At 43.8% G+C, this 14,487-nt stretch overlaps 1 protein-coding gene across 4 annotated transcripts in view; it reads right to left on the reverse strand.

Annotated features, from left to right (window-relative positions):
• Positions 1–205: 205 nt before the first annotated feature.
• The window catches only part of cntnap1 (contactin associated protein 1), a 28,029-nt gene continuing 13,747 nt past the window's right edge, over positions 206–14,487 (reverse strand). For 2 of the 4 annotated variants that reach the window (XM_034295315.1, XM_034295316.1), the window contains 16 exons: positions 14,207–14,356; positions 13,795–13,969; positions 13,203–13,309; positions 12,951–13,073; positions 10,674–10,877; positions 9,586–9,742; positions 9,370–9,497; positions 8,998–9,171; positions 8,373–8,591; positions 7,951–8,190; positions 7,587–7,826; positions 7,190–7,317; positions 6,238–6,331; positions 5,902–6,132; positions 5,772–5,816; positions 206–4,331 (listed from right to left, as the gene is read on the reverse strand). In XM_034295315.1, coding sequence (XP_034151206.1) covers positions 4,129–4,331; positions 5,772–5,816; positions 5,902–6,132; positions 6,238–6,331; positions 7,190–7,317; positions 7,587–7,826; positions 7,951–8,190; positions 8,373–8,591; positions 8,998–9,171; positions 9,370–9,497; positions 9,586–9,742; positions 10,674–10,877; positions 12,951–13,073; positions 13,203–13,309; positions 13,795–13,969; positions 14,207–14,356 — 2,618 coding nt within the window. In that variant the 3' untranslated portion in view covers positions 206–4,128. The remainder of the gene's footprint in view (positions 4,332–5,771; positions 5,817–5,901; positions 6,133–6,237; positions 6,332–7,189; positions 7,318–7,586; positions 7,827–7,950; positions 8,191–8,372; positions 8,592–8,997; positions 9,172–9,369; positions 9,498–9,585; positions 9,743–10,673; positions 10,878–12,950; positions 13,074–13,202; positions 13,310–13,794; positions 13,970–14,206; positions 14,357–14,487) is intronic. The other 2 variants (XR_004576445.1, XR_004576444.1) reach the window with 2 other exon arrangements.

The raw sequence follows: 14,487 nt of genomic DNA on the forward strand, positions 1-14,487 counted from the left end.
TAACCTTAAGGAATTTATCATTATGTACAATGTATGCCTATGAAAATTAAAACTTTAACTTTATACATTTAATCAAGAGTCTTACCTTTGATTGCCTCCCCTGCTCACCCACACCAGTGGTTTGGGAGCCCACATTTCTCTGTACAAACATGGATTTATTGATGCTGTACACTGCACAGACACATGTAAAAATCATGACATAATATTGATTTCTTTCAATCTCCTTTATTTAAGTGTCAGTTTGGTTCTGCTTTGATTTACATAGTTATGGTCATTTACAGTGAATGTATTACAGAACAAAACCAATTTCACAGAATGAGAGAACTCCACAATTTCAGTGCATTTCAGTCACAAACACAAAGTTCTGCAGTCAGTCACTAGCTGTCTGGGTCTTATTCCTCATGCCAGGTTTCAATAGTCTGTCATGTGATGTCACACTGCCCAGAGAATTGACAGAATCCTCTGGTTTCTTTTGGGCTCACTCCCTCTAAACCTTATGAAGTGAATCCCCTTTCCAAACAGACAACTTGACTCGTCACCCTTACTGTCACCCACATTGAAAAGGAATGGTCAAATAAATCCCTTCGCCTAGACAATCCTAGGCCAGGCGGACCCTACACTTATTTCCAAATTAGAAAGCCAGTCAGCACAGGCCTAAGAGCTGATGGTGTTTTACAGTGTAGTCAGTAATTCACACCTGCCTGGACAGCATCCAACCACCATCTGCTCAGTGTTCCACGCTCACTGGTGGTCGACAACAGGTCAGATCATTTCCACCATCGGGCTGTACATTTGGCCTCGGCCTATTGAACTCATACGGGACAAGACTATCAATGCAGAGGCTGTCCTCGTCAGTAGGGGGGGGTCCGGATGACCAACAGAACGGTGAACACAAACCTACGAATGACTACTGTACACTCAACCACACTCCAGGGACCAGGAATGGACGGACTAACTGAGGTGTGGCGTTGCTAGGCAGCATGTATTGTAGTCCATTTCGGAAAAAAATACAACGTATATATTTACGCAGTATATCAATAAGTCGACGACTTCCGTAAAAGGCTTCAAAGCACATCTCACCCAGGTTGTTGACATGTCTAATATGAACCCTGTAAGAGGTGATTGTCCGTCTCCTTACAAACACATCGTCCCTATTTCTTAGAGGGTATACATGCTCTCATTGTTTCCTACAATGGCATCAGGGAAGGGACTAGATCGATCTCACATACTTCACTCCATATTTTGACAGAATATGGGTAAACGATGCATCCTATGATGGCACTTACATAATTACACTGATTAGCCAGATGATAGTGCTATGAAAAGCAATAAAAAATGCAGACTGCAAGGTCTTGCCCCTCATCCTGTCTGACCTAAAGTCATGATATTCTTTACATACAACACATCCCTTTCTTCACAAGGAACAAATTTGCTTCCAAAAACCACAAGGTCCACCATGATGATTTTCCATTTAGACTTAAACATTTTTTTCTGGCATTAAATAACTGATAACTTGACATGAAGCAATATTCTTGGGACCGAAAATAAATTCACCCACCATTGACCAATAGACATTGAAATGGGCTTGGTCTGGCACATAAATCGATATGAATCAGTCAAGGCTTTTTGTATTTAACATTCATATCAACCACACAGTGGCACTTTAATGGATTTGTCTTCATCTCTTGATCTTTAACTTGGATACACATTGCACTACATGGCCCAGGGAAAGGCGTATTATTTATTGAAGATTACTATATTTTTGCCTTGTTATCCAATGTTAATAGTCATACTATTCTCCTTACAAATATTGCTTGCAAAAACACAATTTATTGCAAAATCTATTGAAGCTTCAAATTACTTCATATTGTAATCCCTTTTGCCATCTAGGCAAGCAAAAATTTTGAATTTGTTTGAATAATGCTATTCTTTCTGCGTGAAAGGGGGATGGTACTGTATTTACAACATCCTGAGCATGTAAGAAAGCTACGATGAATAGTTTTCTACATAGTGAGTTTGCGTACAGCATAGACACAGAGCAGAGCAGGTTTTGCTGCGGAGCCTAGCCACAATACACGGACATGATTAGGATTAACATAAACTTCCAGCCTTCACCCACTTGCACCTAGTTACATACAAACCATAGGAATAAAAAGTCAATCAACACCTTAATCATATATTCACGTTAACACAAGGTCAAGGATCCACACAGCGAGCGGAGTAGTCATAAAACATATTTAAGTGATCTGTGCTGGAAGCGGCTGATTTTATTGCATTCATTGCAAGGTGCGGTCATCATGCTCGAAGTACGCATAGCTTATGATTTTCTAAATGTCTTTTTTTTTTTCCAGTGGCACATTAGAACAGTAGCTTCAGCGGGCACTGGTTGATGATGTCTGAGACCTAAGCTTTGGCTGCTACTACAGTACACATTAAATGGGCCCAATTAAGTTTCACAAACTGGAAAACACCTCCACAAGCTTAACCTCAGCGTCAAACCTGAAACTGTGACTTTCCAAACGGAAATATCATTGGACCTGAAGAAATAAGTCTCTACAACCCCCCCCTCCCCATAAGAAGCAGCTAATAAGCAACCGCGGCAGAAGCACTGTACTGTTTTACAGAGCAGCCGGATGCAAAAAGAGTCAAGTGTGGTGACAATGACATCGTTGTGGTCCTCTATACAAAATGTCACCTTGGGTGATTTTCTTTGTGCATGTTCACGTGGGGCCGGTGTTTTCCTGAACGATGTTTGTGACAATGATTCCTCACTAGGCTGCATGCCATGACTGCAGTTGGAGGCCGTTTCAACCCAGGGCCTCGGAATCTGAAACAGCGCTGGGATATCGGCCGTGTGTCCCTACCCCTACTGGAAGTCAAATGGAAAAGGAAGCTCAGATGAGAGTTAGTAGCAGTAAAGAGTCCTGTCCCTGGTTATGTTCAACATCTCCATATCCATTCCATATCAGCAGTGCACCAACTGTTTGCCTCAAAATAACTTGGTAAAACTACTTTTGGGCAACTTGACGGACTAGAGACTAGAAGGACTAGAGGGCTTCTGAGGGCTCTCCATCCCTTGAATATGTCTGTCTCAGGATTATGAACAAGAACATACAGAGGGTCGAATATCCCAGATGTTAACTGTATTCCCTATGGGGTATTTATTGTACTCGACCGCTTGATTGATTTTGAAAGACCATTGGTTGGTTTGGCCTCGCAGAGCATATAACATTCGGCGAAGCTGCTATCTAATGAAACTAACCATTAATACACGTTTGTCTTTTGTATAGGTATGCAATTTCATAGGCTGCAATACAAACTAATATATGCTTATATACCTTCTGTTATTGTTTAGAAACGTCATATCAAAGCTAACAGCTCCATGCTTTCAATAGTCCCCTCAATTGGTCTTAAGTAGGGATGAAACACTGTTTTCAAACACATTTAAACACAGTTTACAGTCGCCAGATTATGCAGGTTGCTGTTGTTGATGTTGTCGATGCATCATTGGCACCATCTCTCTGGGGTGTATCGGGTTCACCAGTCAAAGCATGGAAAGGGACAGTTTGACTGGCGTTATCGAAACGGCTGCAAAAGTGGATTGTCTGTAAGAGTGACACAGTAGATGGCATTGATCTAAGTGACATATAGCTTTGAACACCTAAAATAATTCCCCTTAAAACCAAGAGAGGCTTCTATGAAGATAAGATGTGGAATGTCACAATTCAACGTGACCTGAAAACAAATTCCCTCGGTTTATGTCTCAAATCCTGGATGATCTCATGGGTATTTTCCTGAACTAGTTTTGCTCTGTCGAGGCACTTCAGTTAGTCAAACCTATAAAACAATGTGAGACATGGGCAGTCGTCACTTATGCAATATGGGCTTGATTTGAACTTTCTACCTGTCAAAACTGAATCCCATCATAATTATAGCACCAGGCATAAGATCACAAATACCTGGGGACTGAAAAAGAAAAAAACAGGAAAAGTAATACATTAAAAAAAACAAAAAAACATTCATAAACAAATCTTAAAAAATGAGGGAACTATAAAACACTAACAGGTATTGTGTTGGTTGTAAAGCCCAAACCCTTCCCTTCTCCTCCCAGAGCTGGTCGGCGTGAGGTCAGTCGCTGCGGAACCCTTCGTCCATCTCCGGAAAGCGTTTCTTCTCCAGGGTTCCTGTCAGTGGCCTGGAGCTGCTGCCTCCCGGAGACTCCAGGGGGTTTTTGGGCTCGTTGGTGTGGTAGCTGCCCTTATACCGGTACAGATAGATGTAGATGCTATACAGACCTATGAACAGCAATATCACGGCCATGATGACAACCACTAGAGGGGAGAAAAAGACACAGTCAAGATGTGATTAGAAAAATGGCACATGGCAAGCAGCAGAAAATCCCTTGTTCGTCACAGTAATTGTGACATTTGGAGGCGTCCAGGGGAGAGCAGAACCAGCCAAAACATAAGCATTTTAAGCCCCTCAGTTGGTCGAAAGGCATTCCAACAAAAGGGCTGTTCAAGTGGCACAGCGGTCTAAGGAATTTCTTCATAACACCGAGCTGACCATCACAGTCTTGGTTCAGGCCTTGACTGCTGCTAGCTGACACGTGTCTGAAAAGCCCATGGGAAGCCCCAGGGAGCAGGGCGGCATGGTCAGCGGGATTACCGATCTCACTGAGCTCTAGCGACTCCCTCAGGTGGCTTGGGCGCCTGTCAAGCTAACTGAGGTCGTCAGATGAGTCTGCATGCACTGACCTATGACGAAAGCGTGCCATCATCTTTGACTCCCCAAAATCTGTTGGGCATTGTTGCAATAATCTACAATTGGATATTGCAAAATTAGGGAAGATGGTAAAATCGTTTTATTTGAATAAATAAAAGGCACAATAACCGATTCATTATTATTATTAAGATTATTCTTATTATTACTCTTACAACTACACCCCATTTAACCAGTACTGAAGCAGACTGTAAATAACTAGATGAGGGAAAGCAGCACTACATATATTTGAATCAGTGAGGGACAGACTACTCTCCGAGCTGCTGAATAATCCTGGGCTTCATCCACCTCTCCTATTTAACAGACACCAAAAAAATCCATTTTTTAGATTCTAGCATTATAATGATGTCATCATTTTAGCTTTGGGCTTGAATACCGTAAAGCCTATACTTGAATCTGATGGCTTCTCAGATTTAGGGATTAGGGGATTTTAGGAAAATAAAAATGAAAATGTTTAATACCGTAAGTCTGCTTTAATGGGGGAGAGAGAGAGGGAGAGACGGGGTGAGTGAGAGAGCGGGAAACAAGGAGAATTTGAGGAGGCTGTAATGGATCAGGTCAGGACTCGCTGATGGCAGACGGTGGTCCTCTGACGAACACTAAGGGCCCAATTCAATCAGAGCCATGTTGATTGTGTACCAGCATTAGAGCTGTTAATTCCACAAGCAGTCGCATGCAATAAAGCCGGTTAGGCCATTGCAGTTACATTAGTAATAATCTGACGTAACCTCTACACCTCGATTATGCTGGTATAAATCCTTATCATTTCATTTTATTTGGGTGTCATTATTTTTAATCCTGATCATCTAACGTGAGTGGTATGCATGTGGCATCCTGATAACCACACAAGCAGCTGCTAAATGACAGTAAGATCTCATAAAATCCAATCCTAAACCCGATGGATTTCACAAAGTTCATTAAACGACCATTTCATGAGAAATTATTAAAATGTGCTGACAACTGTTCTCAAGCACGCGGTAACAACTTACCTGTTAACCAAAACAGGCCCAGGTCATCGTGGATATAGTTGTAATCTAAAATAAAGTACACAAATTGGTTGTTATGATGTCACCAATGTGATGTGGCTCACCAGATGCCTAATGGGATATGTAGTCTCACCTATAGTAGTGAACCATGGATCCGCCTCCCAGGGGACGTATCCGTGGACAGGGGGGAAGGCCCCACAGTTAGACTCAGAGACAAAGCCCTGCACGGTGACCGGCGGTTCTGTCTCGTTGGGTCGGAAGAGGGTCTTAAGGGGGGCGTATATGTTGTACCGTACCCCAGATATACAGCCGACCAAACCAGGACTGTTGTGCCTCTGGATTTCATAGTCAATTTCGCCTACCTCTGAAGGGGGGGAGAGAGAGAGCGTGATACACTGTACATATGCACACTTGACTTGTTCCCAGGCTAACAGTAAAGGAAGCATTGAGGGGTTTAATTGCTTCTTACCCATAACTCTCCCCAGGAAGATGTTCTTTGGCGAGTCAAACCGTCCGTCCTCCACCAGCGTGATCTTCTCCACTATCGGCTCCATGTAGTCCACCTAGACATTCCCCAAATCAACGCAACCCCATGAATATGGAGGTAGGATTGTTGGGGTTTTGTTGGGTAACATTTTCACAATTTCTGTGTGTTCAAATAAAAAAAAAAACCTGTGGATTTTAAAAAGCCCATGTCAAAATGTCAAACTTGATTTGCCATGACTTTATTTTTCTCCCCTAAATCAAATGCTGTCCGTTGGCGTTTAGTTCTCATTGCTGCAGGATTATCTGTCATGTGACACTGTCACAAAAGTGATATACATGTGTAAATGTAGGTGTAGTCGTCGGGATAGATACATGTGTAGGTGTAGTCGTCGGGATAGATGCATGTGTAGGTGTAGTTGTTGTCGTCGGGATAGATATGTGTAGGTGTAGTCGTCGGGATAGATACGTGTAGGTGTAGTCATCGGGATAGATACATGTGTACGTGTAGGTGTAGTCGTCGGGATAGATACATGTGTAGGTGTAGTCATCGGGATAGATAGATGTGTAGGTGTAGTCGTTGGGAAAGACACATGTGTAGGTGTAGTCGTCAGGATAGATACATGTGTAGGTGTAGTCGTAAGGATAGATACATGTGTAGGTGTAGTCGTCGGGATAGATACATGTGCAGTTGTAGTCGTTGGGAAAGACACATGTGTAGGTGTAGGTGTAGTCGTCAGGATAGATACATGTGTAGGTATAGTCGTCAGGATAGATACATGTGTAGGTGTAGTCGTCGAGATAGATACATGTGTAGTTGTAGTCGTTGGGAAAGACACATGTGTAGGTGTAGGTGTAGTCGTCAGGATAGATACATGTGTAGGTGTAGTCGTCAGGATAGATACATGTGTAGGTGTAGTCGTCGAGATAGATCGCACCTGCGTCCTGATGGTCCGGTTGTGTCTGGTGATGTTGACGTAGTGGGGGAATCCGTCTGCCAGGTTCCTGAAAGACAGCTGGTACTTGTGGGTAATCAAGCCCAGCCTGTACCTCATGTCCAATGTTCCTGTGGATAGATGGTTCCATCACACCGGTTAGAAACGGAACACCGCATGACACTGAACTAACTGACGACGGTCAAGTCAGTGATGGTTTGGTGTCAGTGACGTGACATGTTTATGGGTGTTCTAATATAGAACACACAGTAAACCAACTTCTATAATATAAGCCGGGAACAATCTCAAAATGTCACTTCAACATGAACATTCTCTGTCTTGAGTCTGAACCACAATGACCCAGAATGTTCACGTGCTCCTCCCTGCCTAGCATTCGTACCGTCTTTCTTCAGGATGACAGCCATGTAGTCCTGGAGAAAAGAGCTGATGTAGAGCAGCACAGCCGGTGTCTGGAATGTGCTGAAGCTGAACTCTATCTCATCGCTGGTGTCGTTGTAGCCCAGGCTGAAGTTATGGTAGTGGGGGTCCAGCCAGTTAGCCCACCACTCCTCGTTGGTAGTGGGCTTCTTCCTTATGTTGTAGCGCAACCATGAGCCAATCTCAAAGTAAGCCCCGATATCTAAGGGGAAATAAATGGGGACACGCTTGACCTCAGTCCTATTTTGAAGTTGTCACAAACACTGTGAAACACCTTCTTAGTTAATGGCCAGCGCTCAGGGCAGTGGTAGTGAGCTGGGGCTCACCTTTGTGGCAGTAGAATCCGTCGAAGGCTGTGTTGCCACAGTCACAGGTGTAGGCAGCGTAGCCCTCGATACACTGGGCAGCGTTCCGACACGGTATGGTGGCGTTCAGACACTGGCCCGTGCAGTTCCGCCGGATGCCCTGTTCTTCGTTGGCCTTGCCTTCCAGGTCGAGGGTGACACCGTTGATCCGCAGCGCACGGAGGCAGCCCAGGAACGGCCACAGGGTGCGATTGGCTGCTCCTGGTGGCAGAGGGACACTATTGGTCAGCCGTGACATTATGACGAAGATCAACGCATTGTTATTGAAAAGAAGATCTATTTTTAGAAAAGCACGTTTCCAGTGCTGTAGCGCTGGCAAAACTAATCAGAGCGGCATCCACGAATAACCCCACCCCTGTGCACCCAGCAGCTGGATGACATACCCACGAGAAGAGGGTGGGTGAACTTCATGGTCACAAAGGTCTGGCCGGGGAAGCGTCTCACAGCCCACGGCTGGTAGTCCACCTTGATTCTGGCCAACTTGACGTTGAGTTCAGCCTGGACAAAGTGCCACTCGTTGTCGTTCAGAGGCACCGGCGAGCGCAGTGTTACGTTGAGGATGCCGTCTCCCACCATGAATATGAAAACTAGGTTCTGGGTGGCTGGGAGAAAGAAGACACGGAACAAAAAACATGGAGTAAAACACTGGAACACTTTCATAACACCGTTTGTAAACTTTCATCAAGTTATTATAGTTTTCATTGCAACAAATGTACTTTTGCCTTTTAATTTGGAAACGCATGCCTGACTCATCTCATAAATGACTTCCTATGAGTCACACAAGCAGGGTTGCCAGATTTTATTGACCAAATACAGAACAAACACCCATGGTCTCAACAGAAAACCTGCCCAAACCTCATTTTTACTATACAACCCAAAAAAAAGGGGGAAATTGACCTGCCCAAGCCCATTTTTGCCTGAACTCTGTCATAAGAAATAACCCAAAAGGGGGCGGGAAACATCCCCATTCTGGCAACACTGCGCACAACGGAAACAGGGGTAATTTACTGTTGAGCTCAATGCGTATGAAGTTACGCAGCCAGTCATCTGAGTTCTCCAGGAACACTCCATGTGGGCGGTAGGTTTTGAACTGGAAGGAGATGTCAATGCTGCCGCCAGGTCTGAGAGTGGGGAACTCTATGTAGGTGGGCTTGGTGAATGATACAGTGTTCCAAATGCTTCCTGTGAACAGATGGGATAAGATTCCGAACCATGACAAACAGTCAACTGAATCACACGAAACAGACGAAATATATTGGGCCAGGAATTCCAAACCCACGTCATGACGAATAACACTATGATTAATGGTACTCCGTCATGGATACTGCTTCATGACAAATGACACGCCTTCATTTTGGTTTCTGCAGTTTCTCCACTCACTGTCGCCGTGGCAACGCATGGGCCCAAGGCTGAAGTGGGCCTCAGATCCGGTGCGGTTAGTGTCCCCCACCACCACCTTCCTCACCGGGAGGTGGTCCTTCCACATCAGGTAACCCTTGTCGGAGTACCTGAACAACAGGTTACATTTGAATGTAATGTAAATGTACAGCAGCCTACGGGAATAAAGCTACAGGAAGTTGTCTCACTCTATCTCACCATTGGCGGTAGTCAGCGTCACAGTTACAGTGAAATCTGGCATCAGTGCAGGTCTGGTTTATAGCACAGCCACACTTCCCGCTCTCACGGAAAGCCCCGCCCCAGTACTCGTGACTCTCATTATTCCGTCCAATCCAGAAACTGTAAGGTCTCCCATCTGAATGAAATGACAAAGGAGTGTGACTGAGGAGCAAGGAGAGCAGAGAGGCCTTCAACATGATTAACCTGTCCAACAACCAATTAAAGGTAGACAATATCTCTGTTCTTAATAAAGGTTTGTCCTTTGTAGCTTCTGAAACAGTAGACAAAGTGGTAGATCAAAGATTTATTAGGGACAATTCAACTGCTCTGCGCACAACTGACAAGAGTATCTGATACTGATGTCCTCCACAAACAATAATATGGTATAAACCGAAGAGTCCTTTCAACTCCCCTGCCCTGAATGCTTCTGTAGAGACAATTGTTCATTTAGTTGAATAGGATGTGTAATCGGTATTTGGCCTTAAACCTGCAGATAAAGGCAATGCTAGAAATATCAAAGATTCATGGCAAATCAATTTAGCAACAGAGGCTTCCGTTTTCCTGTACATCTGTGATCTTACTGCCAGGTTTCTGGGAAAGATTAAGTATATTCTGGAAAATGTTATTCTGAACAACATTATAACAAAGAAGATTCAAAAGATTAGCCATAAAACGTTTCCCGGACCTCCAGTTGTTCCTGGCACTCAAGTCAGCCGCTGAAGCCATATCTCGCACCAAGCATGCTGGTCTTAATTCACCTTCATATTCGAGGGACACAGCTGACTTTCTTAACAAACTGAACTGTCCAGAAGCATCGCTGACTCAGACATCCTGTGCACTTTGTTGGGAAGTCTTTAGGATTAAAAAAATGTGTGTGATGGAACACAACAGCAACATTCCAACTGGTGATGAGAAATGTAAAAAAAAAAAATCAACCACTACTGCTAAATAATGAGACAATAAAATTACAATCAAAAGTAATAATTATTTACATAGACACGTGTATAAAAAAACAACCCCCTCCCAATACCCAGTGCTGCCCGGAGACCCCGACCACCCCTACTCACTGGGTGCGTTGAGAAGACGTGACTTGTAGCAGGAGTAGTCGATCCACTGTTCGCAGTACATGGAGGTGTTGGCCAGCGCCGTGACCTCGTCCCAGGAGGCGTTCCAGTAGTGGACCTCCCCTACGTAGGGGCGGTCCACCGTGCTGCCGGTCACCTTGGTGGCGACCATGCGGTCGTGCTCCACCACCGTCCACGCCTTGTCAGCTGGGTCAACAGACAGCGCAGGGATTTCATTCGCAGGCCGCAAATGTATCATTCGAATGAGTGGGTGGTGAAACGCGAGTGAGGCAGAAATAGACAGATGGGAGGAATGCCCATCCACTACTGATCTGTTGCCGTCGCGTCCTGTCCGCTTTAACGCATCGGAACAATGACTAATCACCTTGATTAATAGGTGTTGCTTAATTGGATTGGGTGGAGAATGCTCTGGCCCCACAACCAATTAGTGATCTGGCCCCACACCTGTTCTCCACTCCCCCTGCTGGTTTTGTGATCAACACATAAGACAGATGGCCCTGCGTTCTCATCTGCTGTTGCTTTTTAATTTCCCCTGGAACACCCAGTCAACAATCAGCTCAACCACAGCCTGGTTTAATAACAGGGACTCCGCTATTTTGGGGCACTTCAATCTCATCTTCATCACACTTAACATCTGATGTACTTAACAAAAAGCACAGCTCACTCGGTTGCCCCGGTATGTCATGAGAAGGTGAGGTGGGGGGTGTACTTTCTCCCTGTTGTTCTCTTCTACTAGTCCAGAGGTTCCCAAACTAGGGGTCATGTGGGGTCACCTGACATTAAAATGGGGTCGGGGGAGAATGTTTTTTAAACTTACTCTCATTACCACAAAAAAAAAATATAACGATTATATAATTTTTCTTAACATGGTTGGGGTCGTGATAATTTGTAAATATCTAAATGGGGTCGTCGGCCAAAAAAGTTTAGTAACCCCTGTGCTAGTCTATTGTTCCTCAAGACTGACTTCTTGAAGTTTTTTTCCTCCTTTTTTATCACACTGTTTTATTGTTAGGTGTCTGTTCTCAGCTGTACTTATACTTGGTATATTGGTTTTCAACCAATAAATAAATCACTGGAGAAGGTATTTAATAATACCCTACTTCTGCTTGTGTTGTGGAAAAGTATTGTTATTATATATAAGTCAAATTTGTAAAAATACAGTAGTTGTATATAAGTCAAATTTGTTAGAGTACAGTAGCTGTATTCAGTGTCTTTGGATAATTAATATATTTTTTAGTGGGGTCCAAGACCAGGCATTGGCTTGGCCACTCAAGGTCATTCACAGTCTTTTCCTGAAGCCACTGCAGCTTTTTCATGGCTGGGTGCTTCAGGTCAATGTCATGCATTATTCAGAAAGATTATTCTTCGCCCAGGTCTGAGGTTCTGTGCATTCTTGATCAGGTTTTCTTCAACAATCTCCCTGTATTTTGCTCCCATCATCCATCCTTCAATCCTAAACAGTTTCTCAGTCCCTGGTGGTGAAGAGCATCCCCATAGCATGATGCTCCCACCACCATGCTTCACCAGAGTGTCTATTCTGTCAAAAAGGACTGATTAATGGAGTACGGAAACAATGGTTGTCCTGGCAGGTTCTCCAATACCATAAAGCTCTGTTACAGTGGCCTTTAGGTTCTTTAGGTTCCTTGACCAAGGACCTTCTTGCCCAGTTACAGTTTGGCCAGACAAGACAGCTCTAAGAAGTCTTGGTAGTACCAAAGTTCTTAACAATGATGGAGCTCCTGGGAACTTTCAATTCTTTAGGAATTGTTTTAAAAACCTTCTCCAGATCTATGTCAGGAGACATATCCCTGAGGTCTAGGGATTGTTCATTGGACTTCTTTTCATTGCTTTCTTTTCCGTTCTGCATTTTGAGGTGTGGGACCTTGTAATGACAGGTGTGTGACTTTCTAAATCATATTCTAATCATTTAAATTTGCCAGAGTTCTAGAAACATCTAAGGCTGATCAAAGGAGACAGGTTGAAACTGAGCTTTGGAGTTTAATGGCAAAGGGTCTGAATTCATATGTGAGTTATTAAAATATAGAATTTTCAATAAACTGACAAAAATGTAAAAAAATTAGCTTTTGCTTTGTTATTATGATGCATTATATGTAGATTAATGGCAAAAATATTTGTATATATATATTTAATCAATTATTAGTGAAGAATACATAATACCTTCCGAAGGCACTGTATATCCATTATATACTTAACATTAAAAAAAACATAGCAACTTAAGGCAAACAGTCGGTTACTTACATTTCATTTTACAGTACACCTCAAATGGTTTCAAAGGTCCACTAAGGTCCGGGTCAATGGTGTAATTGCCTGACCAGGATTTTCCAGTTAGTCTGTAGGCCTCACACGACTCCTTGTAGACCGCTGTTCACAGGGAGAGAAATTGTGCACTAACTTACAAATGCAAGGATGACTTCAACAAACCGGTTGTTCTACATGCTGTCAATTACATTTGGAAACAACAGGAAGTTCCATCTCTCAGGAAGTACTCACACATATGGCAAACCTCCCCTTTGTAGCCTGTATTTTCACAAAGACATATGAAGTCATCCCAGGACTGGATACATCTGCCCTCATGTTCACAGGGGTTTGGAGTGCATCTGCAGAAAATACTAGGACTTAAGTTCTACAGTAATAAGATTACATTATTTTCGAAGTGAGAGACAAGTATGACAGGACATGAGAGGTATAAAAGAGGATTATGTCTCGTTTAATCTCTCTTTCTCTCTCTCATCTTCTGGGATGCTTCATGAGTTGCATTTTAAAGGCTAGGCCAGTACAGTGTCGTAGGCATTAGAATGAACTGATTAATGTTTTTATAAGCGCCAAGAATCCAAACCACCAAGGACGACAAACAAATACGGAAAGGCTGTCACGGTCCATGTCAATGCAGTAACATACTGATGTACTGTAGTATAACATGAATAAAAAGGCAATCCAAATACCTACTAGTACAGAATAAGTGTAGAGGGAATGGCTGTTAAAACAGCGTATCATATTCCCTGCCATCAAATGCTAGAAACCTCTGACTGGAGAAAAACCTGACAACCTGACTGGTCATTATCAGCTGAGATGAGCGAAATACCTGTCTGTGATTCCGCAGGTACCCAGCAACAGTTCGGTGTAGCGCCCCCAACGTCGCTGCAGGATGATGTCGATGTCCACCGGCTCGTTGTCGATGAATATCTGTTGCATGCAGCCGTGGAAGTTGTTCAGCTTGGTCTCGCACTTCCTGATCGTGTTGTTGGTCTTTGGACATCCTGAGGGTAAACCAACGGAGATGGGTGCGAAGACATGTTCCCGGTGAAGCAGTACATTTCATAGTGAATGGTGGCTCCTAGGTAAACCCTGTTCTGGAGTTCTAGCTAGATGAAATGCTCTACCAAAAGACACATGCGTCTCGTGTGGCATGCCACCGGTATGGGCAACGCCTCACCTCCCAGAGTCATAATGTGTGTAGACAAGGTGAGACGGTACAGGTGTGGTGATCAGCTCACCTCCAAAGAAATAGCGGTCCCCTGTGCGGACAGTGAAGGGGTTGGTGATCTTCAGCGGAGAGCCCTCCTCCTCGTCTATAGTGATGGACAGCAGGTTGTCCCTGGCGGTCACATCCACCGTGTGCCAGAAACCATCGTTCAGTCGGTATCCTGAAGAGGACAGCAAACAGGCACTATTATTGCAGCTTTTGGAATGAGTTTACTGCAATGCATAAGCTATTGTCTGTACATATTTGGCATTGAACCAACATTCAGTACAAACACCATCATACAGTATTTAT

Source organism: Esox lucius, chromosome 11 (genome assembly GCF_011004845.1).
Source record: "Esox lucius isolate fEsoLuc1 chromosome 11, fEsoLuc1.pri, whole genome shotgun sequence".
NCBI lineage: Eukaryota > Metazoa > Chordata > Actinopteri > Esociformes > Esocidae > Esox > Esox lucius.